This window comes from Macaca mulatta, chromosome 1 (genome assembly GCF_049350105.2).
Source record: "Macaca mulatta isolate MMU2019108-1 chromosome 1, T2T-MMU8v2.0, whole genome shotgun sequence".
Lineage (NCBI taxonomy): Eukaryota > Metazoa > Chordata > Mammalia > Primates > Cercopithecidae > Macaca > Macaca mulatta.
In genome coordinates, this window is record NC_133406.1 from 142960043 (window position 1) to 142985389 (window position 25347).

The following is a 25347-nucleotide window of genomic DNA, read 5'->3' on the forward strand; positions in this document are numbered from 1 at the left end:
AGAACTTTGAGGAAAAAGCATGTTCTCAAGATAAAGTAGAATGCATTTTTCTGGGTTGTGAGGATTTGAATGGGTTTTAACTATCATGTCTTATAAGAGCTGCATGAAAATGTTGATGTGTCTTTCACAGGTGGTGCCGATGGCGTTACAGCCACCAACACTGTCTCAGGTCTGATGGGATTAAAATCTGATGGCACACCTTGGCCAGCAGTGGGGATTGCAAAGCGAACTACCTATGGAGGAGTGTCTGGTAGGTGTTGCCCACTTCTTGCATTGTGCTTTCTTGGAGGTTGTTGAAAAATCAGGAGGTCATGTTGCAAGAGTTTTGTGTCCTTTATGATCCCAAATTTTGATAACTCATAGCTGATCAATATTCATAATAGTTATGACAGAACAGATTGAATGTGAAAGCTCAAGTGACAGCACAGGATGAGAGAATATCAAGATAAAGTCTTGCACAAATTCTATTCTCTTGTGGTCCATGCTTTCCTGAGAATTTCTCATTGTCTCTCAGTTCTTTTGCCACTTATTAGTAAGGGTTAATATGAGGGCCCTCTGAGAGAAAAATATAGGCACCCTCATTACAATATCCTTTTCATAGTCTGGACTAGTTTTCATTCGTCCTGGAATTTAGACATCTACCATCTTCAAAAATCTTGCTTTCACAACTGTCCTAAACAAGCCATTAAAACACTGAATTAAGCATCAGCTGACAAGACATTTGCAGACCTCACACCTTTGCACACTCTTTCTCATCATCATACGCTTGAATTTGAAAAAGAAAGAGAGGTTTTAATCTCAAGGTCCCGTTCAGTATCTTTGCCCTGTGCATTCTGTGACTGTGACAACACGAACTTGGGCTTGCAAAGACAATGCTGTAAGGTTCTTGACTGTACTGGTATGAGGATTAGTCTCCTTGGTGATAGAGAAAGTGGTAAATATACATAACATAACAGTGCCCCACTGTTCAAGAAAAGCATTGCTGAATCAGACCAAAATGTGCTTTTGGAAGAGGCTGGACAGACACAAATAAAGCTCTATCCATGCTGAGGTATTCTGTTTTGAGAGTATGAAGTATGCCTGTGAGCCATGAAGAACAAAAACGATTATATTCTGCTTTTAATTGAATGCCATTCCCACAATGTCAGAAAGAGGAAGGCTGACGAGGAGCACCTGCTCAGGCTCCAGACACAACTTGCTTTTATCAGGAGCTATCAAACAGGGCCTTAAATATTATTGTAATGCAGAATAACGTGGACCGCGCTAGCAAGTGCCACAGAAAGAGAGTCAAGAGACTCCAGAGTTGGGCTGTAACATGCACTATGTTTTCTGTCAGCCCATTTCAATTTTTCCAGCCTGCCATGTTGACAGCAAGAGAATAAAGGAGGTCGCAGAGGCTGCTGAACATTAAAAATTAATAAAAGAACTATTGCAGTAGTATTTTATATAAGTAACACCATTCACGTTTTCTCATTTAAGCTGCAATTTCTGAATATTCTTCCATACTATAACTCAGTCTAATAAAACTACAAAATTACAGCATTAGAAACACTCTTTTGTGTTGCAGTCTTTAAGCATATACACACTGGAAATTATAGCAGTACCTGAAAACAAGTTCAGCTGTACCTCAGGGTCTGTTAGCATTTCCATAAAACTCTATTTCTAAGATTTATAAATCCATATATAAATATTCACTTGGGCTATAAGCTTAGCTAAGCCTGGGTGGAACTTTCATTTTAAACAACAAAAAATCCCTAACATTTTAAAGGACTTGTACCTCATTTCTAATAGGTTCTATATTAAGTTTCTTCACATTAAACAATCTGTTTTGAAAATAGCCTTTCTCCACATTGACAGAATTAATATAGTTTCCCTCCTTTAAAGCAATGCTTGCTTAAGTTTAAAGGTAATAGAATCTGAAAAGCAGTTTAAATAGGCAATGATAATATATTTTAGGGCAGAGCAAGTTCTATAACAGAGTACCTTCAGTATGAGTTATAGCAAAACAGCCTAGCAAAATTGTGTTAAATAACAATGGTTTCAAATTTTCGAGAGTTTTATCAAATATGGTTGTCAGGACTTCAAATGCTGCTTTAATACTGAAAATTACACAAAATAAGCTAGATATTCTTATAAGATTTTTAAAATATTTGCCATAGCACAGTGCTACTATCTGCTCAAATGTTCTCTCAGAGCATGGCAATGTCTTCTTTCAGAGGCACTGCATGAATCACAGATTTTTGAAAAGTGAAAACTAAATAGAGTTTAATTTTGGATAGCCACCTGAACACAGCACATACTTTTCATTGCCAGTGAAGAATATTTTCCCCTTTGAGTATCTTCTTTAGCTGTTTATTCAATTGTTGTTATTTTTTTCTCAGAATAAGATTTCTGCTCTTTGAAATGAAGATTATGTTTTGTTTAAATACGGAAATAGTGAGGTACCTGGAGTAGTATACCTGCTGTAGAAAAATGGGCACATTTCAGGAATGTTCTTCTAGAGAAAATGCATTAGCTAATAAGGGACAATGACTTGCCCTGGGAAAACAGGATCTCAGCTAAGGAATGTGAATTGAATTACTGCAGATATAAGTATCCTGGATTTGAGAGCAATGTCTTTCAAAGGTTGGTTCCCAATTCATGAGTATACTATGCAATCAAGTTTAGTTAACTGTAATCAACATTTTAAATAATGAAATAGAATAAGAATTGTCAGAATGCTTTGCACATGGTTGGGATAAGCATTGTTTGACCAAACTTCTTTTTCAGTTATACACATAATATACACTTAAATATGCCATAATGTAAAACGCACTTTTTACTTAGTTAACTTCAAAATATTTTGAGAGTTACTATGTCAGAGGGAGGTCTCTTTTGTTAAATAAAAGAGGTCAGTAAGACTGTAGAAAGATAACTTCTACCTGCTGTAGCTTACAAGTTACATCAAGAGAGCAAATTAGGACCCCAATCCAAGGTCTTATCCTCAGCTTTGCTATTTTAGAAACTATTTTTCTAATTCATCTGCAGACAATTAGACTCTTGGGGGGTGCTTAAATATATGAAACAAACTCATAATAAAGTGATTTATAAACCTGAATTTCAATTATGGGAGAAATATGTCATAGTATTGCTCCATTAAAAAGTTGAATTATGTACCAGATGATTTCATAGTGAGAACAGTATAAAAGGAAATCTTGTTTGGTAGCCATAAGGAATATTTTTTATCAAACAAAGATGGCTGATTCAGCTGTCCACCATGTAAGTACTCCATCTAAACCATTGATTCTAAAGAATTCTGTACCTTTCTTTGGACAGTATAGACCTAATACTAAGTTGTTATGACCTTTCCTTTTTCTAGAATCCACCCAGAAAACTTTTGTTGTATCAAACAGCAGTTAATTCATGTATCATCACACAGTTGAACAGTTTATTGGGTTTGGGGAGAGGAAAGGAAGAAGAAATTCTTTGACTTATTTGGTTGGAAAAAACCCTAATCTCAGTAACAATTATAAACTCCATCCTTGAGTGCATGATTCATTATTTATCCTAGTTTAAGTTCTTTTTTGTCTGGTTATAGTTTCAAATTTTGACCTTTTTTTCTGACTTCATTCCCAAATAATGAGGGCATCTTAAGATAGCCCCCAAATCAGTGATTACTATCACCTATATAAATGGTGTTATCCAGCTGTGGTGTGACATTTTCACATGAAATCCTCCCTGTGGGTAAGATTCTTTCAGAGCTGGCTAAGAATCAGTCCTGCATGGCATAAACTGAAGATGTCTTTCTTGCAGCTGACTTCGTGAGGATAACCTTTATTCATTTACAGGTACTTCGGGAGAAAAAGTAATCATGCATTTTTCAATGGGGTAAATTCATTTGAGGTTTTTGTTGTTGTTCCTTGTGTTTTTAGTGTTTTTTATTAATGGAGAATGAATTTCATTGCCCTGTATATATTTCCTGTGTTGCACATACAAACACAAGCACATTCACACACACAGGAAAGAGTGCAGAAGACACTTAAATTGAAATAATGATAGACACTTCAGGCTCAATACAATTTACTTCCCATGAGCTTGAAAAACTAACTTACTGTTTTAAATTATTTTATTTGCCAAATTTGTTCTGTTTTCACCAAAGGAAAGGAAATTCTTGTTCTTAACTTCAAATTTTGAATGCTTGTTTGAAGTTATTAATTATGTATTGACTTACACAATTACAACAAGAGAACACATTTTGTTCAGTATTAAGACTTATAAACTTTATTATTGATTTCTGAATAATTCATAAAAGATGGCTTTTAAGATTTTCTCTCTATTTCAGCCCAAAGTTACTCCTCTCATAGAGGTTATTACAGAATCCAGTAAATGCCTGTGTATTTCTAAATAAATTATAGTGGAATATTCCATGAATGTTCTTAGAGTCTACAAGTAAATAATGAATGATTTGAAATCTAGCTATGTGAGATACTGGACACTGGCTTGGTATGGTTACAAGCTTCCTAAAGGTGTTTTCATTGTAAAACCAACATAGGAAATACTAATAAAAGAAGGTACAAGTTAGAAATTTAGCTAGTAATTTGTAGATCTGTATCAGTGTAGGGCCAGAAGTGAGTACAAAGCGTATAATTTAGAAAACTTGCACAAATGTGAATCAATATAGTAGCTTAGGAAGGAATTTTAGGCATCGACTTCACATCGCATAGTTTATGTGTGTTTTTAAGATAGTTACTTAGGCATGAATTGTTAGAATGCAATAATAACTTGGCAGCATACACTCTGCTACTGGGCATTACATAAACACAAATCCAGTGTAACCCACTCTAATCACACACTTATTTTGTTGTATTTATTAGTGAATATTTATGTAAAATCAGAGAGATGGCAAAACAAAACAGATTAGAAACTCAGAAGTTTTAGTTACATTTTTCTTTAAATAACTATTTTCACACATGCCAGCAACTGAAGATTTTGGCAGGATTGCTTTAAGTTCTTACACCACACATTACAATTCCATCATAAAATACAGTGTTGGTATTTTTTTAATTGGGAATCTTTTTAATGTGCTGGATTTTTTATGTGTCAATCACATGATTATTGATGCATAAATTGCTTTTAGAAAAACACGCCTATTATCTGTCATAAAATTTAAGCTATCTATTGTAATCATCTTTATCGATAAGAGCTTAGGCTTTAACATTGAAGATCTAAAGTAACCTGATAGATAAAGATAGAATTTAAATGAATAAAAATGTGGTAATTCATGCTAAAAAGAATAATTAAAAGGAGAGCCTTCCTTTTTATACTCACTTATCTTTTTCCTTTTTTTGTGTGTACAAAAATAATGCAAAAAATCTGGCCTGTTATTCACCTATGTAAAAACATTCTTAGCTTATTACAAGTTTAACTGATCAAACTATTAAAGACCTTGTTATACAAATATGTATGTACTATATTTGCAGAACAGTCAAAAGTAAGCATTTCAAATAAAGATGCTAGATTGCAATTTTTATTATAAGTTATCACTTTGGTTGAGAGAGGCTCACCATTAGAAATATTCTCATTTAAATAATGCTCATTTGAATATATTCCTGTACAGATTGACAAAGAATCCCCTTTTTTATTATATTGGCTTTCCTGGAACCTGAGCATCTCACTGTTTAGCCATCGTTGGTCTGTGCAGGAGATCAGAGCCCTAATAATAGATTTTTGACAGTGAGCTCGCCTGCTACCTGCCCTACACAAATCCTCACTGTTCATGTTTGCTTCATGGCAACAAAGCAGACAGAAGGAAAATGCCAAGTGCTGAGTCTGAGGTACAGCCTTGCCTTGGCTTGACATTTCAGCAGAATAGCAGTTTATGAGATGCATAATTTTTCATCTGGGACTCAGCTGCCATATTCATAGACGCTTACAGCTCATCGACAGACTGGAGCAAGGGCAAAGGTTTAAAGCATAGATCAAGGTCTACATCCTTTCCTTAGGTATTTTAAAATAACTATTGTCCTACAGATAAATGGTAGAACCAAATAGTATTTAAGAGCCAACAAATTCATGGGTACCTGGATATTATATATATTTTCCTTTAGTTCAAAATTAGGAAAATAAATTAATGTCTGTTCCAGTTCCTAAGAAAATATTTGATAGACTTTGTAAACCAAAGAATTCTGACAAGCATATTAAGAAAACTTACCTTTGCAGCAGTGGTAATGAATTATTAAATTTCTTTCCTCTGTGTGTGTTTTTTCATAAAGAATGATTTCAAGCTTGAAATTAATCAAAAAATGTTCTATTATGAAAGTAAAACTAGAGAGTATTGTGTCACTGTTTGAGCTTGAATTTAAATATTCACAGATTCATGCATATCTACTGTACTAAAAAATCAGTGTAGGTACACGTCAGTGGCTGTTTAATTTAGAACTACACATCTCTGTAAGCTTCAGAAACAGTTCACCGTGTCACAGTCTCATACAGAACAATGGTACAGTACATTGGATTAATTAAGGAAGCCTTGCAGAGAACTGAGTTCTCAGTATGTCAAGATTTCAGTTTTATGTTAAATATTTTCTAAAGGCCAGACCCTTAAATCTCAGGGGCTGTACCAAGCAGTGAGCTGTGAATTTAACCATAGGCTAACTGCTAATGATAAGGAAAAGAGTCCTAGTTGAGGCAGCTGTAATACAGTCATTGGATTAGGCTATCAATCACTCGACTCCCTAAGGAAAAGGGGAAGAAGACCAAACAGTGAAAAGGGAAATTAGGAAAGGAGGGCATGACTGGAATGAGATTCCTCACCATCTTTATCCATTCGTCGTCCTAAACCCCTAAGCATCAGACCAAACTCTCTAGCATTACTCTGACTATACAGCCAACACATTTATTCCTCACATCTAGAGGACTATCAAAATGTCATTGCCTCTCAGTAGTTGAAGATCTTGAAACCTGCTGGAAGCAAATGTCTGATTACATAAGAAGAAATTAGATTAACTCTTAGTTTGTGGGATTTAAGATTTATATTTATGAGTCTTTTATGGATCAGGATTCATCTATGTTAGTAAAGAAAAATATTTTTATTTAACTTGTAAACTGTAGCCAATTTTTACATATCCACATCCTCTTGGTGAGGTGAGATTCCAGTAGATCAGTGGTTCTCAAACTTTAGCATGATACATCAGAAACTGGAAGGTTTGTTGTGACACAGATTTCTGGACCTCTTCCCCAGAGTTTCTGATACATAAGGCTTGGAGGGCCTGAGAATGTACACTGCTAACAAGTTCCAGATGATGCTTTTGCTACCAGTCTGGAAACCACACTTTGAGAACAGTAGATGAAGAAAGATTAGTATCACTGAGCATTTTACTTCAAATATCTTATTTCCAAAATAATGTCAAATGCTTTAAGCAATGGTAAAATTAGAAGGGCATAGTATTTGATTTAAGAATCTCTGCCCACAGTTAAGTATCTGAAACACCTTATAGTAAATGAAGTCAGCATTCTTAGAAAAAGTGGAACACATTTTTTGAGGTCTCAGAGTAGAGAAGAACGTGTCACTCTATTTAAGATTAAATGTTGAGTGGAAACCATTGTTTATGCGAAGAGAATTTATTATGAGTGCCACTGAAGACAATTTATGGATATCACTAGTCCTTTGGAAAGGAAACAGGTGTGAGTCAGACAAGGATAAAATTAAGCTCACGATTGGGAAATATTATGTTTTTCTTCTTAACTTTGTATAGACACTAGCATATTGAGTAATAACAGCTCTCTTCTAGGACAGTTTACCTACTTATGTTCTCAAACCCTTAAAGTGTGGGAAACAATAGTACTGGTAGCTTACTGCTCTTCTCTCTTAATTTACTGCTTTTTTGCTATCCCCAAACAATGCTATCCTCTTATTAGTGGAAGGGAGGAGATAACCAATGTTGTGGAGATACGCTATTTCAATGCAGTGTCCCTGCTGTTAGCACTGTTACACTATGCACTGAGCTCTTCCAAGGTCCTCTTTATAGACTGTTGGTGATATCATTCATCAATCCTGGAAGCTGCTTGAAACCTTCTTCTGACAGACAAATGTCCTGATGTGCATTCCCAACAATTTAGTACCATGTGAATGCCTGGTAGAAAACACCTCGAATTCCAAGAGGTCCTTAAGTGTGGGGCACAGTAAACCTTTGAGACACATACACGGTATCTGATACTTGAAGGTGGAGACTGCCAGGGTTATACAGGAGTGATTATAAGAGTTGGTATCAGAATAGAAAAGAGAAAGGAATTTGGTCAGGCCAGCTTAACTTTACTTGCTATGCTTTTGGAGAGTCCGACGTGTCAACTCAATTCAGTGAAGAAATGTTGGATAGGAAAGTGTACTGTAGATTTTATATACAGTACATTATTTCTGTGGTTTTCAAATTGTTATGCTTACAAACACCCTACAATTAAAACTTTATAAACTATATACTCCTCACTCATTTTAGTTGACCTGAGAATTTTAGCAGTAAGTTCAAGTGCTAGCAAAAGACATAATCCCCCATGTTTTGCAAATATGAATTCTTTAAATGAAATTGTTTTGCATTTTTTAAATAAAACTACTAGGAATAAATAGCACCACTGTGCTTTTTTATATTTATCATCACCCATTTAAAAATTCATAAACATGCTCTAACAAAGAGTGGGAGTTTTGCATCTTTTATTTCTCCTGAAACTCGTACTTTCAATCAATTTCTCCATCAAATTTTATCCTATTTTTATGTTTTCTTTTAATGCTTGAACATCTTAACGATCCTCTTTGGAAGTACTCTTTAACAAAATATATGTGTATAAATGGACATTTACATTTTAAAAATTCCTAGATTAAGTCTTTAAATGATAAATTATTTCCTGTATTGTTAGAATTTATAATTTACACTTTATCAAAACAACATAAATATATCATAACTATTGATAATTATTCAAAATAAAAGTGAATTTTATTGAAGGTCCATTTATTAATGAGAAATGTATGGCTTTTTAAATAATTTGATTGTGTATCTGTCGAGACATATTATTCTTTAAAAAAATAGAGTTTATCATCAGGTTTTTTTTTTTTTAGGTGTGGACACTGAAAATCCTTGTTTATCTAAATAAATAAACTGGAAGGAGTTTATTATAGTCATTTTACCTAAATATTTGAGCACCTTCCCCATTGTAAGCCTAAAATTAGTTAGCAATCTTCACCAAAAGTGATTAGGCAACTTGATGACTTGCTTTTTCTATTTTATTGAAATCAGAAACCTGGGATTTACCTGACTTGCAAGAATTTTTGTCGTTGAATCATTAGAATCAATCACTTTCTCAAAACCAACACCAATATTTTGGATTATTTTGTTTGGTACCCCCAAATTTTTATATTCTATGTATATGTCATTGTAATATTTGAGATCAATGAAAAATATGCTTTTTTTAGAAAGTAGGGGAAGGACTGTTGAAACAAAGGAGTTGAGACAGAAGAACCAGTGGGATGCCTTGATTGCATTGTTTCTCAAGCATATAAAACTTAAGAAATCATACATATGGAAATTGGGGAACTAGAAAATGATTCCCTTAAAATCAGTTTACTTGTGGGATATATAAATTTCTGTGTACAGTGTAACTCTGAGTGTGTATACTGTCTGAGAAAACCAGTAACGTATTTCATTTAATCTTCACACAACTTTATGACAACTAAGCAATACCTTGGTTTTCCTTTTTATATAAACTTAACTATGTCTCTTAGTTAAGTTTAAGAAAATTGTCAGGCTGAGAGCGATGGCTCACACATGTAATCCCAGCACTTCTGGAGGCTGAGGCAGGCAGATTACTTGAGCCCAGGAGTTTGAGACTAGCCTGAGCAACATGGTGAAACCCTGTCTCTACCAAAAATACAAAACTTAGCCTGGCAAGGTGACATGCACCTGTAGTCCTGGCTACTCCTGAGGTTGAGGTGGGAGGAGCGATTGAGTCTGGGAGGTCGATGCTGCAGTGAGCCAAGATTGCGCCCATGCACTCCAGCCTGGGCAAAAGAGTGAGACCCTATCCAAAAAAAAAAGTGATTTATGGATTTATAAATCTCAGTATTTAAGTTAATATGTGCTCTTTTGGTATTTGGAAATTTATGTTGATAGACTTATGTATTGCTAGAAAATTGATCAGCATTTCTGCATTCCTCAGCAGCACTGGCTATTCAAGCAATGCATAACAGCTGTGTGGGAATATCAAGGCCTTTGAATGATACAATCTTTAGGTGCCCAGAGCTTTATTGAACATTTTATATGCATTCTTATTTAAATAACCCTGGGAGGTGGATATCATTGGGCCCATTCTGCAGACTTAGAGACTCAAGTCTAGATACTTAAGAAACTTGCCAGAGTTTACATAACCACATTTCATAGTCTGGGTTCATACTCAGATCTTTCTCCAAAATGAACTTTTAGGCATTTTTATTAATGTCAGAGATTAACATCTGTCATATCTGTCTAAATATAGTATACTCATTAAATTCTAATAGTCTACAAGTGTCACTTACTAATCTAACATTTATTCTCTCTGGTTTTGAAAAGCTGCCGGTGTACTCTTCTGTGACCCTTGTTAAAATTATGGGCCCATATTACCTGTTTCACTCACTCTCTATCTTGGAAAATTGAGTCAGATAGGTAAATTAGGGAAACATTCTTGGATTCGTTTCAAGGAACAAAAATGAGAGGCATCATTTAGGCATTTTTCTTGAAGTGTAAGCATGCAGCTAGAAATGAAGCTGCCATCAATATAGTAATAAAAATATCTTATTTCTTACTGCCTTGGATAAACCGTCTGAGCACTCAGTCTAACTGTGATGCCGAGAGCAACTTTGGATGCCCTTCTTTGTAATCCTGAGTAAGTTACAAATACCTGTGTTCCTGCATATGTCTCACCTTCTTTTTGAACAGATTCATCTTTTTTCCCCTAAACAGCATCATCTCTTTTATAATTTCAACTGAGCTTGCAAAAGCCTAGTAAGTAATTCAGATATGCTACCTTTTCATTAGGTGAGGAGAAAGAGAAGGACATTTTGAAGATGGCGAGGTAGGGAAGAAATTGAAATTTTAAAAAACCTATACTAAGTCCTTTCTGAAGTGAAAAAGGAGCTCACACTGTTTTTCATTTCCCCTGGTTTACAACAAAACATGATATAATATAAATAAATAAAAATAAACAAGAAGGTTAAAGTGTCTTAGCTCATATCTGTCATGATATGGTGTGAGAAATGTTAATTAGTATGTATTAATTTGAAAAGAATTGTATTGAACAGAAACCACAAGTCCAAGGAATGTTCCTAATTAGTCTCAGTTCATTTAGCACATTTGGTTGATGACTGACCTGTTTGGATTATAAACATCTTAAAAGCAAGAGCCATTGTTTCCTTCGTATCAACTCCTCCAAAATTTGTGAAAGTTTTGGGCACATAGTAGACATGTAAGAAACCCTATTTTATTCTTAGTATTCAGCTGCATACAAGCAGAAGGATTTAGTGATTGGACTGGTGTTTTTGTTTGAGACAGAGTGCCACTCGAGTCGCCCAGGCTGGAGTGCAGTGGTGTGATCTCTGCTCACTGCAACCTCCACCTCCTAGGTTCAAGCGATTCTCAGCCTCAGCCTCCCGAGTAGCTGGGATTACAGATTCACACTACCATGCCAGCTAATTGCTGATTTTTGTATTTTTAGTAGAGATAGGGTTTTGCGATGTTTGCCAGTCTGGTCTCAAACTCCTGAGCTCAGGTGATCCATCTGCCTCAGCCCCCCAAAGTGCTGGAATTATAGGCGTGAACCACCACAACCAGCCTGGACTGATTTTTAATCTTTGCCAGCCATCTTGATTTTGCTGTTGAGCTTTTGGAAACTTAGTTAGAAATTCTAACTAATAGAATATAGGCCATTTTACTATGTGTCAGATGCTGGGAGCTTTTCACATATTATGCTATTTAATCAGTACAACAAACCAATCAGGTGGGCAAAAGTTGGGGCCTGTTTTATTGAAAGATAAACTGAGACACAGAAAGGTCAAGTAAATTCTATAACATCACACAGCTGGTATCCAGGTATATTGGAATCCCTACTGTCTGACTCTTCATACTGTACACTTAACCACTGTGCTTCAGCTGCCCCCTCTGCCTTGCTCATTCTGTATTAATTTATTCTATTAAGCTTTTGTAATGTCTTAACATATTGTAGGATGAAAATATATAGTCACTTTTGTACTTAACAAAAAAATTGATGGAAAACAATCTATAAATATAACACTAAGATTAATCACTGTTTTTAAAAAAATTCACAGTAATGACAGGTCACAATTACACTGTAAGTGGTCTAGTAAACCTCTCCATATTCCTATTAACCTCTGTGCTTCATGCATTTCTCATATTAATATACTGAGAAATAACACAAAGAAACATATGTACTTTTCAAGGCAGATGCCAAAGGTTTAATGGATCAAATTATTTCTGTGTTGGATTTTTATTCAATAGTTCCAAACATTTGGTCTTTTTCTTTAGTTTACTCCAATACTAAAATGGAATTATAAATTTCTCTATTAAGTACTTAAAATGAAAACATAATAGAAATGAGTTAGGCCAACAACAATGCCTTGTGTCGTTGAAATATATTTTCACCCTAGTGTTCCCAGTTCCCCAAACCCTTGTTTTAATAGCAAGTTTATGCTAGATGAAGGTGCGTTAATATTTTGTAGAAATTGTGTGTGTGTGTGTGTGTGTGGTTGTTTGTTCCTTGTACATTATTTGAAATCACTCCCAAAGACCTTTCTTTAGTTTCACCATTTTTATATAGGCTTGTGATATGATTTGGCTGTGTCCCCACCCAAATCTCATGTTGAACTGTAGTTCCCATAATCCCCACATGTCATGGGAGGGACCCAATGGGAGGTAATTGAATCATGAGGGCAGTTACCTCCATGCTGTTCTCATGATAGTGAGTGAGTTCTCACTAGATCTGATGGTTTTGTAAGGGGCTTTTCCCCCACTTCACTCTGCACTTCTCCTTGCTGCCACCGTGTGAAGAAGGACATGTTTGCTTCCCCTTCTGCCATAACTGTAAGTTTCCTGAGGCCTCCCCAGCCCTGCAGAATTGTGAGTGAGTTAAGCCTCTTTCCTTTATAAATTACCCAGTCTCAGGTATGCTTTTAACAGCGGCATGAGAACAGACCAACACAGCTTATAATACAGCAGAGGTCACTGAATCAGTACATCAGTTGTACTGATTACAGCAGAGGTGAAAAGTCACCTGAGGAGCTTTTCAAATACACTGATTCTTGGAATTGGAGCATCTAATTCAGTAGATCTGTGTTAAGGCCAGGCATATATATTTTCAATCAGCATCTCAGAGGATTCTGATACATGCAACTTTAGTCCCCACTCTGAAAGGAAAAAAAAATAAAACCTAATTTGGGGTATGACACATTATAAGGTAATATAATTTTGTGTAATAAAAATTTAAGAGGTTTGTTTTAAGGAGAATGAAATGAAAAAATGTATCTTTGGTAGGTTAAATTTAGTCAATGATCATTCTAGTACTAGTAATTCAAATACAGGAATTTAGGTTTTAAGTGATTGGACACTCAGGTGTACTCTCCAAAAGTCTCACTAAAATATATGAAGACATAGAGGATAAACAAAAATGTAATGAAATGGGAGAATTGCCTGAGCCTAGGAGGCAAAGGTTGTGGTGAGCTTAGATTATGCCACTGCACTCTAGCCTGGGTGACAGAATGACACCCTGTCTCAAAAAAAAAAAAAATTAAAGGAACAACAAAAGGTGGACTTTCAGCCAGTTGTCAGAATGGCCAAGAAATTTTCACAAATATTCTATTTCGTGAACTTCACATATGGATTTAAACTTTGAGTGATGGGATTCAGCAGTAGTAGTCCTTCTTTACTATTCCTAATTTCTGGTATTTCTGAGAGTATGTATAGATGCTTATATGCATCAAAGAGCAATTAAAAGGATACTATAATAAGTGGTTCAGGTTTAGTTTTTTGTGTTTGTTTTCTAAACTACGAATAGATAAAAATAGAGAAATAAAGCACTTGGCACTTTTATACCTACTTTAAGGCAAGCAGAATTGCTCTTGTTCTGATGCCATAGGATAGAACCTACTATGAAGGAAGCCCCTTCATTTCTCTTCGTTTCTGTGAGCAAGCAGTTGTTGGAAGCAATGCCTAACGTTTAAGAGGTCTAATTTGCAGAAGCCATGATCTTCAAGTAGAATCAGAGACTTCAAGATTCCTGTCTATTTACTGTGAACTTTGTAGTTTACATATATCCCTTCTATACAGTGTCAGAGGTCAAGGCAAGGAGGAAAAGTTAAAACCCTCCACCTTTAGTCTTGTAGAGTTCCATGAAAGTCTGCTTTGATCCAGACCCATTAGCATCAATGTTGTGTGTGTCTCTAGTCCTGAAAAGCCCAAACAAGCAGACAGAAAAGCAGGGCAATTCACACTGGGTTGAAATGAGAAGATACAGAACAGATAGGAAAATATGTGGGAAATGGAAAGAAAATACAGAATCAAAAATATAGTAGCACAAATAAAACACACATTGCTGTTGTGACAGAGCAGAATTGAGATCATGGAAAATTGAATGTGTTGTTAAGGATAGCCATAGGAATTTCTCCAGAAAATGTAGAAAAATAAGACAGAGTAATCAAAATTATGAAAGAGAAGGTGACGATCAGACAACCCAAAATGAATTCATGATGAAGTTCCAGGATGGGAGTGGGGGAGCAGTATAATTAATATACTTTTATATTCATAAGTGAAATTGATCTAAAACTTTTATTTGATGCTTTAAAAATTGGCTAGCAATTAATTTTATATTAATTGCTAGGAAATTAAATTCAACAGCACATTAAAAGATATAACCATCTTGACCAAAGAAGAATATTCCAGGAATGCAAAGATGGCTTAATATTATGAACATTATTAAAATAATATACTATATAATTGTATTCAATATGAAAAAACTTAATCCTTTGAAATGATCTGGAAACTCATCCTAAAATTTCAGTATCAGTTTCTGTTTAAAATCTTAGAAAACTAAAAGTGGTTTATGATAAATATTAATTTTGAGGATATACATCTTAAACCAAAAGTCGAACTCACACTTAATGAGTGAGTTTACTATTAAAAATAGTTCCATTAAAATAAAAGTTAAGACAAAGATATATACCATGAATATTGTTATTTAATATTATTGTGAAAGTTATGTCTGACACATGTAACATGAAAGAAGTGACATATCTTTTTAGAAAATACCATTATTGTTAATAGAGATGCTCTGTTCATATACCTAGGAAATGTAAAGAGGTATTTTAAATCTCAGAATTAATTAAAGTATAAGACAGTGAGATGATAATGGTAATGCCTAAGGTATTATATCAGCTGCCTTTTATTAAGGAGATTTTGTGTACCAGGCTCTGAGTTAGGCAGCTTGCACAAAGAATTTTATAAATGAGAAAAACCTCAGGTACCAAGGCCTGAGGTTCATTGGTATTTGAGGTCAGATCTGACTGATTCCAAGGCTTATACTCTTGGACCCAGTGTTCCACTGTACAGTACACATACAAACAATTGTTTTCCTATACACCAGCATTCAAACTAGCAGAAACAAAGTATAAAACACTCATCCTTAAATAATATATGGTACTGAAAGAAACAACATAACTACTTCAGCATGGAGAAGCAGCTTTGAATATATGGCAAAACACGGTATGTTCTTATAGTAAAAGATTCATAGTAAATTTGGCATTTATTTCAAATTAAGTTATATAGCATTTAGTTCAAATTAAGAAATAAATAAGGCATTTATTTCAAATTAAGTCAATTACAAAATTGAAATGAGGTTTTTTTCTAAGATATATAAAATTATTTTAAAATTTAGGAGCAAGAGGGGAAGGAAAAAATTATTAAGCAACTTTTTCAACTAGATGAAAGGTGGAAAAGGACATACATAGCAGATTATTTAAACCAATTTCAAAACTATAATAACTAAGACAATGTTTTCTGGCACAAGAACCAGTAGATTAAACCAACGGAACAGAAAACTCTGAAATAGTCTTGATATTTCCAAGAATATCACATGTAAAACAAGACACTCAAACCAATTGTCAGGGGAAAAAAAATATGTTTTATTAAACAGATAATCAATGGATAAATTAGCTATTTATTTAGAAAAAAGCCTAAGTATTAACTTTCCTTCATACTCTATATCAAAATAAATTATAGACTAAAATTTTAACAATTGTACTAAATTAAACTATTAAAAAAGTGAGAAAAAAGATAAGTGTATGTTTATCCTAATTGGAAATCATTTCACCATAAAGACACACGCATACATGTGTTCGTCACAGTACTATTCACAATAGCAAGGACATGGAACCAGCCTAGTTGCCCATCAGCAGTGGACTGAATAAAGAAAACGTGGTATATAAACACCATGGAATACTACACAGCTATACGCAAGTGAAATCATGGCCTTTGCAACAACATGGATGAAGCGGGAGGCCATTATCCTAAGCAAATTAACACAGAAGCAGAAAACCAAATACCGCTGTCATTCAGAAATGGGAGCTAAACACTAAGTGCACATGGACACAAAGAAGGGAACAATAGACACTGGGGCCTATTTCAGAGAGAGGAGGTAAGGAGGAGGGTGAGGATAGAAGTCTCTGATGGTTACCTAGGTGACAAAATTCTCCATACACCAAACCCATGCAACATCCAATTTATCAATGTAACAAACCTGCACGTGTACCTCTTGAACCTAAAATAAATGTTGGCAAAAAAAAAAAGTTGAATTTTATTTTAAAAATTTTATACTAGCAAATTAGCTTCTGTCTAGTCAAATAAACTAGTGCATCTAGAAAATATATGATTTTCTGCTTTTGTCTATTAGAGTCATAAAATGGTATTAATGTATTTCCTAATATTAAACAACCTCTGCATCCCTGAAAAAAAGAGAAAGTGGTAAAGGAAAGCTTTGTAAAGATGAAATAAATGGAAAAAAAAATCAGTGAAAATATTGCAAATATTTGACTTCATATTATCTTAAAATTTTTATATTTCAAAAAAACAAACAAAATTATAAGATGAATATAAAACAGTATTCATAAGACAACAATAATGCAATTGCTTCATAATCAAGGTCTATGACTTCTCATTCAGAGAGTATCATGTCATAAAATAGCTGTATCCTCAACAAAAGCTTTGTAGTCAACACAGTAACACCAGTGAGTTTTCTCTTATAACATCCCTCAGTGTAGGTTTAATATCAAGCATAATATCAAGTGGTAAGTCAATAAAAGCAACTCTGAGCTGCTCTGGCTTAAAATAGAGACAGATTTTTAAAGTTATTTCAGCAATAGATGGAAAAAAGCCAATAATTTACGTGCAAAAACTCTTAAAACACAGTTTGCAGAGACATGCAAAGTGAAGCATTGGTGAGCTGTTTTTGAGTATCAAATTGGTAAAATATTCAAAGGCAATGTGTAATTCAAACATAATGATGGGGTAGATAATTTTATACCCTACTCGTGGTGTTGCACTTTGTTACACATCATGGGGGAAAAAATTAAAATTATTCCCTGTGTGGCCTAACTGATGTCATTTAGGGATGTTCCTTAGCTTATCTGTATTAAACTCTCTATTTCTGGATCCCATACATTTCTCACCCTTAGTATATTTACTTATTTTTCTGGGTCTTAGTTTGATAACTTCCTGAGATATTCGAAGCATTCTGAGAAACTTTAGATAAAATTTGCATATTTGAAAATGTTTTTATTCTATCCTCATACTTAATAATTTGGGTATAAAATTTTATATTGAAAACAATTTTTAATTAAGTATTTATAGCCAGTATTCCAGTTTCTTCTATCAGTTATAGAGAGGGCTGATCTCATCTGTTATCTGCTCTTTGATTTAAATTATATATACACACATGCATATATATATTACATATATATATATATATGTATATTTTCTCCCTTTCAAATTATTTTATCCTTTTGGTAGGATCTACTCTTTATCTCTTGTGATCTGGTTTTCACAACCTGGATTTTCCTTTTAATTTCTTGTTTTACTCTCAGCTCTTTTCTATGTGGAGCATTTTATTTTTAGGTCTGGAAATTTTCTAGTCTTATCTTTTTATCATTTTTTCTTCTCCATTTTCTCCATTCTTTCTTTTAGTCATTCTCCCCTCTAATTTCCTTTGTTTTGTTTCTCCTATTTGAATTTTGCTTTCTCTTTTGGGAGATTTCTTTGATATCGTACCTGTAACTTATTTTTTATTGATTGTTATATTTTAACTTTTGTACAACTCTTTCTACTTTTTTATCGTTTTTTTAAATAATTTTTTTATTTATAATCGAACAATAATCGTATATTTTTATGGGGTGTGTGGTGATGTTGCAGTGCACAAATACATTGTATAATGATCAAATCAGGGTAATTACCATATCCATCACTCGAAGCATTTATCATTTCTTTGTGGAGATAAGATTTAAAATCTTCTAGCTATCTTGAGATAGACAGTATATAGTTATTTGCTGTAATCACCCTACTGTGTAATGAAACAACAGAAATTTTTCTTCCTAACTGTAACTTTGTATTCATTGACTAACCTATCCAGGCCCCCGCTCCCCTGACCCCTCCCCAGTCTCTAGTAGCCACTTTTCTACTCTCTACTCTCATGAAATCAACTTTTTTAGATTCCACATGTGAGTGAGTTCATGCAGTATTTGTCTTTCTCTGCCTGGCTTATTTCATTTAACATAATACCCTCCAAGTTCATCCATGTTGCCACAAATGAAAGGATTTCATTCTGTGTTATGGCTGAATAGTATTCCATTGGGTACATACCACATTTTCTTTCTTTATCTATAGATGGCCATTTAGTTTGATTCCATATCTTGGCTGTTGTGAATAGTGCTACAATAAACATGGGAGCACAGATATCTCTTCAGCATATTGATATCATTTTCTTTGGTGGTTTCTTTTGATTGTACTCTTATCTTTTGGAGGCAATGCATTCTATACTGTCTCTGAAGATGTTAACTATGTTTGGTTTTTTTCTTATAGTTTCTCTTCAATGCATATATAAATCTCTATATCTTCTCCCTCATTATTCATTTATTTATTTTGATTATTTGTTTTGGTTTCTCTAGTTCATGTAAAAAAAAACTTCTGAAATGTCTGGGGATTCAAGACATCCTCAATTTAGTTTTTAAGTGTGAGACATTAAAAAGTTGATTGGAAGACTTGAGTATGTGAGTGAAGTTTAACAGCTAGGGAGCTTTATTGCAGAGGAGATTGAGTGGTAAGCTCTTTCTTTCACTGTTGCTAACAATGTGAGTATCTTCAGATCTTTCTTAGAAATATCCTCAGATCTCCTATCATGAAAGCAATGTGCATTTCTGTAAAAAAGAGTTCGGGGGATGAATGGTAGTCCCAGCTTTCAATATGCAGACTTTCCTTTCCCTGCTTTCAGTTTCCTGTCTCAATTACAGCCTTCCTCTAGTTTGATATCTCTAGTACACTTCTATAAAAATTAATTTCTGGTTCACGCCTGTACTCCTGACATCTTGGGAGGCTAAGGTGGGTGGATCACCTAAGGTCAAGAGTTCGAGACCAGCTTGGCCAACATGGTGAAACCACATCTCTACTAAAAATACAAAAATTAGTCAGGCGTGGTCATGCACACCTGTCGTCCCAGCTACTTGGAGGCTGAGGCAGGGAAATTGCTCGAATTTGGGAGGCGTAGTTGCAGTGACCCAAGATCGCACCACTACACTCCAGCCTGGGTGACAGAGCTAGACTCCATCTCAAATAAATAAACAAACAAACAAACAAACAAATCTCTGTCTCCAGTGGACCATTAGAAACCTGATTGCACAGGGTTGTGGTGGGAACTGGGATCCAGTTGGCTCTACATACCATCTTCAGACAATCTTCCCATTTTGCCCACTATGCCTCCCTGCTTGTACGGTACTCTCCGTTCCCCTGTCTTTAGCTGCCTTTTTGGGAGTTCTACGTGTTGAATGTTCTTTTTTTCTGCTAAGTCAGTAATCATTTTACAGTCTGCTTTTCATCTTCTAAAACTTCTCATATACGTGTGGGGAATCTGCCATGCTTAAACAAAGTATGGGTTATGCTTAATATAATTTAAAGAACAATCCCTTGGAAATTGTAATATCAGAATCTAATGTCTTACAGATTCACCACTATGCTCACTACCTGGGTGACAGGATCATTCATATCGCAAACCTCAGCATCATGCAATATACTCATGGAGGAAATCTGCATGTCCATCCCCTGAATCTAGAATCAAAGTTGACTTTTTTTAAGAAGTTGTGTATTTTAAAAGTCAATTTCTGCCATTCAGAAGCTCGAGTTTAGTGTCTACAAAGAGCTGTGTAAAAAAATAATTTTTATGAAAGACCATTGTCTCAGTAAGAGTATAATATATATTTGTGTATATGTGTTAGTGTGTGCGTATGTATCTACACACAATTCAAATTGATACACTGATAGTAAATTTCATTGTGCAAGAAAAGCAGATTATTCTCTGTACTGTCAGAATTCAGGGTTATAGATTTCTCTAGCCCTTTACATCATTACCACATAACAGAAAACTTTGTTTCTTCCTAAATGATGCTTTCTTTTCAATTATACACATCAGATTATCCTCATTTGGCTGTCCTCATTTTTCTCTGCACATTTTTGAAACTTTTAGAGGGGAGAAACAACAGGAAATCTGTTTGGGGTTTAATAAAACCACGAGGTAATTTGACATAATTGCAGCTCTGATCTGTGACTTTTTAAGTCTACGCATTGAGTTAAGAACATGAAGAAACATTGAACTATAACAGCGTAGTCACGTGCCAGCACGTTATCAACAACAATGGCACATCTCTGTCCCTGTCCATTTACCTTCTGTAGTTTCTGGTTGTTCTGCCCTGAACTTTAATGTGATAAGGGGCAATCAGACAGTAAATGTAACTTTTAAAAATTAGATTATCAGAAAACACAGATTTGTTATAGATTGGCACATTACCTTGGGCTTTTCTGGTACTTTCTTATGAGATGAAGCCCCTGAGTAGGCAAACTTTCCTTAACATTTCTGGTAGTTACTAGTAGTTAGGTATTGCTCAAGGCAGAAAGAAACATTTCAGAATAATGAAAATGTTAAACCACAATCAAGGAAATTCTTTTTAATCTTTGCATTTCCTGGAACAGACTGAGTCATGAGATGAATTGACAGTAAACACTTACATTGGCACATTAGTCAGAGTTAGTCACATAAGGTGAACTAGGCAATCATAAACTAAATAAATAGATCAGAAATCTCAAAGAAAAAGGGCTAAATATAGTAGAATGCTCAGAAACAGCAATGAGGATGCATGGTGTGAAGTAAGTTGAATAGGAGAGTGAACAATTGACAATGAGGTTGGAGGACTAACCAGAGATCATGTAGGCCCTGCATGGATTTTGGGATTTAGTCTAATTTTTAAGGTACTTATATGATCTAATTTCAATTTCTAAATAAATGCGCACCATGACTATGTGTAGCAGACAGACTATACAGCATAAGAATGGAGACAGGGTAATTATTTTTAAAGCTAATGCAGGAATATAAGCAAGAGACTGTTATGGTTTAGACCAGTGTGGTAGCAATGGAGGAACTGGAAGAGGGAGAATATTGTGTTCAGAGTATGTTTTAGAGAAGGTCAATGGGATTAACCAATGGGTTGAATGTGTGATACAAGAGGGAATTATGAATAACTCCAAATAGTTTTGGGTTGAGCATTCGAACAAACAGTAGTGCCATTTTAAGTAAACTCTGGAGAACAGCTTCATGGCAAAAGAGTAAGGGAGGGGGATCAATAGTTCATTTCTCATTTGAGGGGCATTTTCTTTGTTTGTATATTTGTTTTGTGTTTTTTGTGTTCTCTTTTTCTTTTTTTTAATTTCAACCTTCATTTTAGATTCAAGGGTACACATGCAGGTCTATTACATGGGTAAATTGCGTGACGCTGGGGTTTGGGATATGAATGATCCTGTCACCCAGGTAGTGAGCATAGTACCCAGTAAATTGTTTTTCAACCCTTACCTCCTTTCCTTCCTCCCTTTCTCCTCTGGTACTCCCAAGTGTCTGTTGTTCCCATCTATATGTCCATGTATATCCAGTGTTTACCTTCCACTTATAAACAAGAATATGCAATATTTGGTTTTCTGTTCCTGCGTTAATTCACTTAGGATAATGGTCTGCAGGTGAAACCAGCTTGCTTCAAAGGACATGATCTTATTCTTTTTTATGGCTGCATAGTATTCCATGGAGTATATGTGCCAGATTTTCTTTATCCAATTCACTATTGATGGGCACCTGGGTTGTTTCCATGTCTTTGCTATGGTGAATAGTGCTGTGATGAACATAGAAGCACCTGTGTCTTTTTGGTAGAAAAATGTATTTCCCTTTGGATATATACCCAGTAATGGGATTGCTGCATCAAATGCTGGTTCTGTTTTAAGTTCTTTGAGAAATCTCCAAACTGCTTTCCACAGTGGCTGAACTAATTTACATTCTCACCAACAATGTATAAGCATATAAATATAAGCATGCCCTTTTCTCCACAACCTCACCAGTAGCTGTTGTTTGTTGACTCCTTTTTTTTTTTTTTTGAGACTGAGTCTTGCTCTGTTGCGTTTGTTGACTTCTTAATAGCCATTCTGACTAGTGTGAGGTGGTAACTCTTTGTGGTTTTGATTTGCATTTCTCTTGCGATTAATGATGTTGAACATTTTTTCAGTTTTTCATTGTTGCCCAGTTGTACGTCTTCTCTTGAGAAGTGTCTGTTCATGTCTTTGGCCAGCTTTTTAGTGGAATTATTTATGTTTTGCTTGTTGACTTGTTTAAGTTTCTTATAGATTCTAGATATTAGACCTTTGTTGGATACATAGTTTGCAAATATTTCCTCCCATTCTGTAGGTTGTCTGTTTAAACTGTTGGTAATTTCTTTTGCTGTGCAGAGGCTCTTTAGTTTACTTAGGTCACACTCGTCAATTTTTGTTGTTGTTGCAATTGCTTTTGAGAACTTAGTCATAAGATTTAAATATAAGACCTCAAACTATGAGAGTCCTAGAAGAAAACCTGGGAAACACCATTCTGGACATCAGCCTTGGGAAAGAATAGTTCTTTTTGGATATGTTGGACTTAAGACATCTTATCAGACATCCAAATGAAGATACAGATTAATTAGTTGGATATTTAACCCTGAAGTTCAAGGAGAAGAAAGAACTAAATACACAAATTGAACCTTCATGCCATAAACATGATATAAAAAGTCATGGAACCTGTTGAGATAAACTAAGAAATGCATACAGATAAAGAAAAAAAAGAGGTCCAATGACTATTTTAGCATTATATGAACAGGATGAGTAAGAAGATGTAGCAAAATAAGCTGAGAGGAAGAAGATCAGGAGAAGGCATGATAAGGCATGTGCAGTGAGATAGCTATGCACATGTCTATGCCCCAAGGAGAGAGGAAGTTAAGAGGAAGCTGACTCATCATAGAAAAGAACTGAAGGAATGTTTCCTAGAAAGAGGAAGGATTGAGATAAATTAATCTTCAAGGTTTTAGGCTTATAAATAATTGGCAAACTGTTATCCAGCTCTTCTAGAATCTAAATCTTGCTCCTTTTAAGGTGTGTGCATTCTTATAGGAAATAGATGACATCTACTCAAACAACTCAATTTTTAGAAATTTCAAAATTTCTAAAGCCACTTTCACATACTCATGATAACCCTGAGTGACAAATGTTTGTAAATACTATTACCCAGAGTATACAGGTAAAGGAAAATAAGGTAAACAAATCTGCCCAAAGGCAAATAGACCACTGCAAAGTGACAAAATTGGGAGTAGAACCCCTTGCCTTCTGAATCCTAGATTCTTATTCTTTTCACTCCACCACCTATTGCAATAGAAAAGTTGGTACCTGTCAAAGGAGCAATTCAAAGATCTGTAGGAGCTCCATGGAGGGAGTGATCACTTCTTACTGGAAGGATCAGGGAAGACTTTGTGGGAGAGATAAATTAACTAAAACTTGAAGAAGGAATATGATTCCAGGATAAAAATTACCTAGTCATAGTATTCAGTGCTCTGGATGATTTTGTCCCAGCTTGCATCTCCCCTTATCTGTTGCCATCCCCTGCCGTTGCCCCAGGCCACGATCAACCTTACTGAGCTACTCACACTTTTACCTAATGCCAAGCTTGCTCTTGCTTCTATACCTATGGTACCTACAAACATACTGCTCCCTTAGACACAGAGGCATTTCTACCTTTAGAACCAGCCTCTCAGTCCAGTATTTTCCTTACAGTCTGCAAACTACTTTAGAAGCCTCTCCCTCTGATTCCATGCATCTTATGCATCCTGTGCATCTCTCTCATGTTTACATCATATTCCATATATAATTTCTTGTCTGTGAACTTCAAGGGATCAGGGACTTGCCTGGCATATAATTGATGCCTAGACCCACACACTAGGATACAATGGTTACCAGCACTGATCACTTCTTGACACACTAGAGCAACTTCCTGTGTAACAGAACATATTATATTGGTGCAAAAGTAATTGCGCGTTTTGCCATTGAAAGTAATGTCAGAAACCGCAATTACTTTTGCACCAACATAATAGTAAATGCTCAATGGATTTCTGTTTCTGTTATTACCATTATGAATGAGTATTTATACTTTGGTTCATATTGTTTTGTATTAGTCCATTTCACCTTGCTATAATGGAATACCTAACGCTGGGTAATTTATAAAGAAAAGAGGTTTAATTGTTTCATGGTTGTATAGACTCTAAAAGAAGCATAGTGCTGGCATCTGCTTCTAGTGAGGACCTCAGGAAGCTTCCAATCATGGGGGAAAACAAAAGGAGAGCAGATGTGTCACATGGCAAGAGAGGGCACAAGAGAGATGCCAGGCTTTTTAAAATAAGCGGCTCGAGTATGAAATAATAGATTGCTAGAATTTATGCATTACCACAGGGATGGCACCAAGTCCTTCATGACAGATCTGCCCCCATGGCCCAAATATAACCCACTGGGCCCTGCCTCTAACATCGGGGATTACATTTCAACCTGAGATTTGGAGGGAACAAATATACAAACAGTATCATGTTCCAGGTTCCTTGAATATAGATGTATATATCCAAATTAATATTTACTTTTCTCATTTTTATTATTTAAAATGTAAGCTGCTAAAGTAAATATTGCCTTAACTTTATAGTGT

At 35.1% G+C, this 25347-nt stretch overlaps 1 protein-coding gene and 1 long non-coding RNA gene across 6 annotated transcripts in view; one reads left to right on the forward strand and one right to left on the reverse strand.

Annotated features, from left to right (window-relative positions):
* Positions 1–25347, forward strand: part of DPYD (dihydropyrimidine dehydrogenase) — an 860002-nt gene that overhangs the window by 624608 nt on the left and 210047 nt on the right. For all 5 annotated transcript variants that reach the window (XM_077987630.1, XM_015145562.3, XM_077987644.1 and 2 more), the window contains one exon: positions 131–250. In XM_077987630.1, the coding sequence (XP_077843756.1) occupies positions 131–250 (120 nt within the window). The remainder of the gene's footprint in view (positions 1–130; positions 251–25347) is intronic.
* Positions 1–25347, reverse strand: part of LOC144338433 (uncharacterized) — a 44244-nt gene that overhangs the window by 9876 nt on the left and 9021 nt on the right. The gene's annotated exons all lie outside the window — the stretch shown is intronic.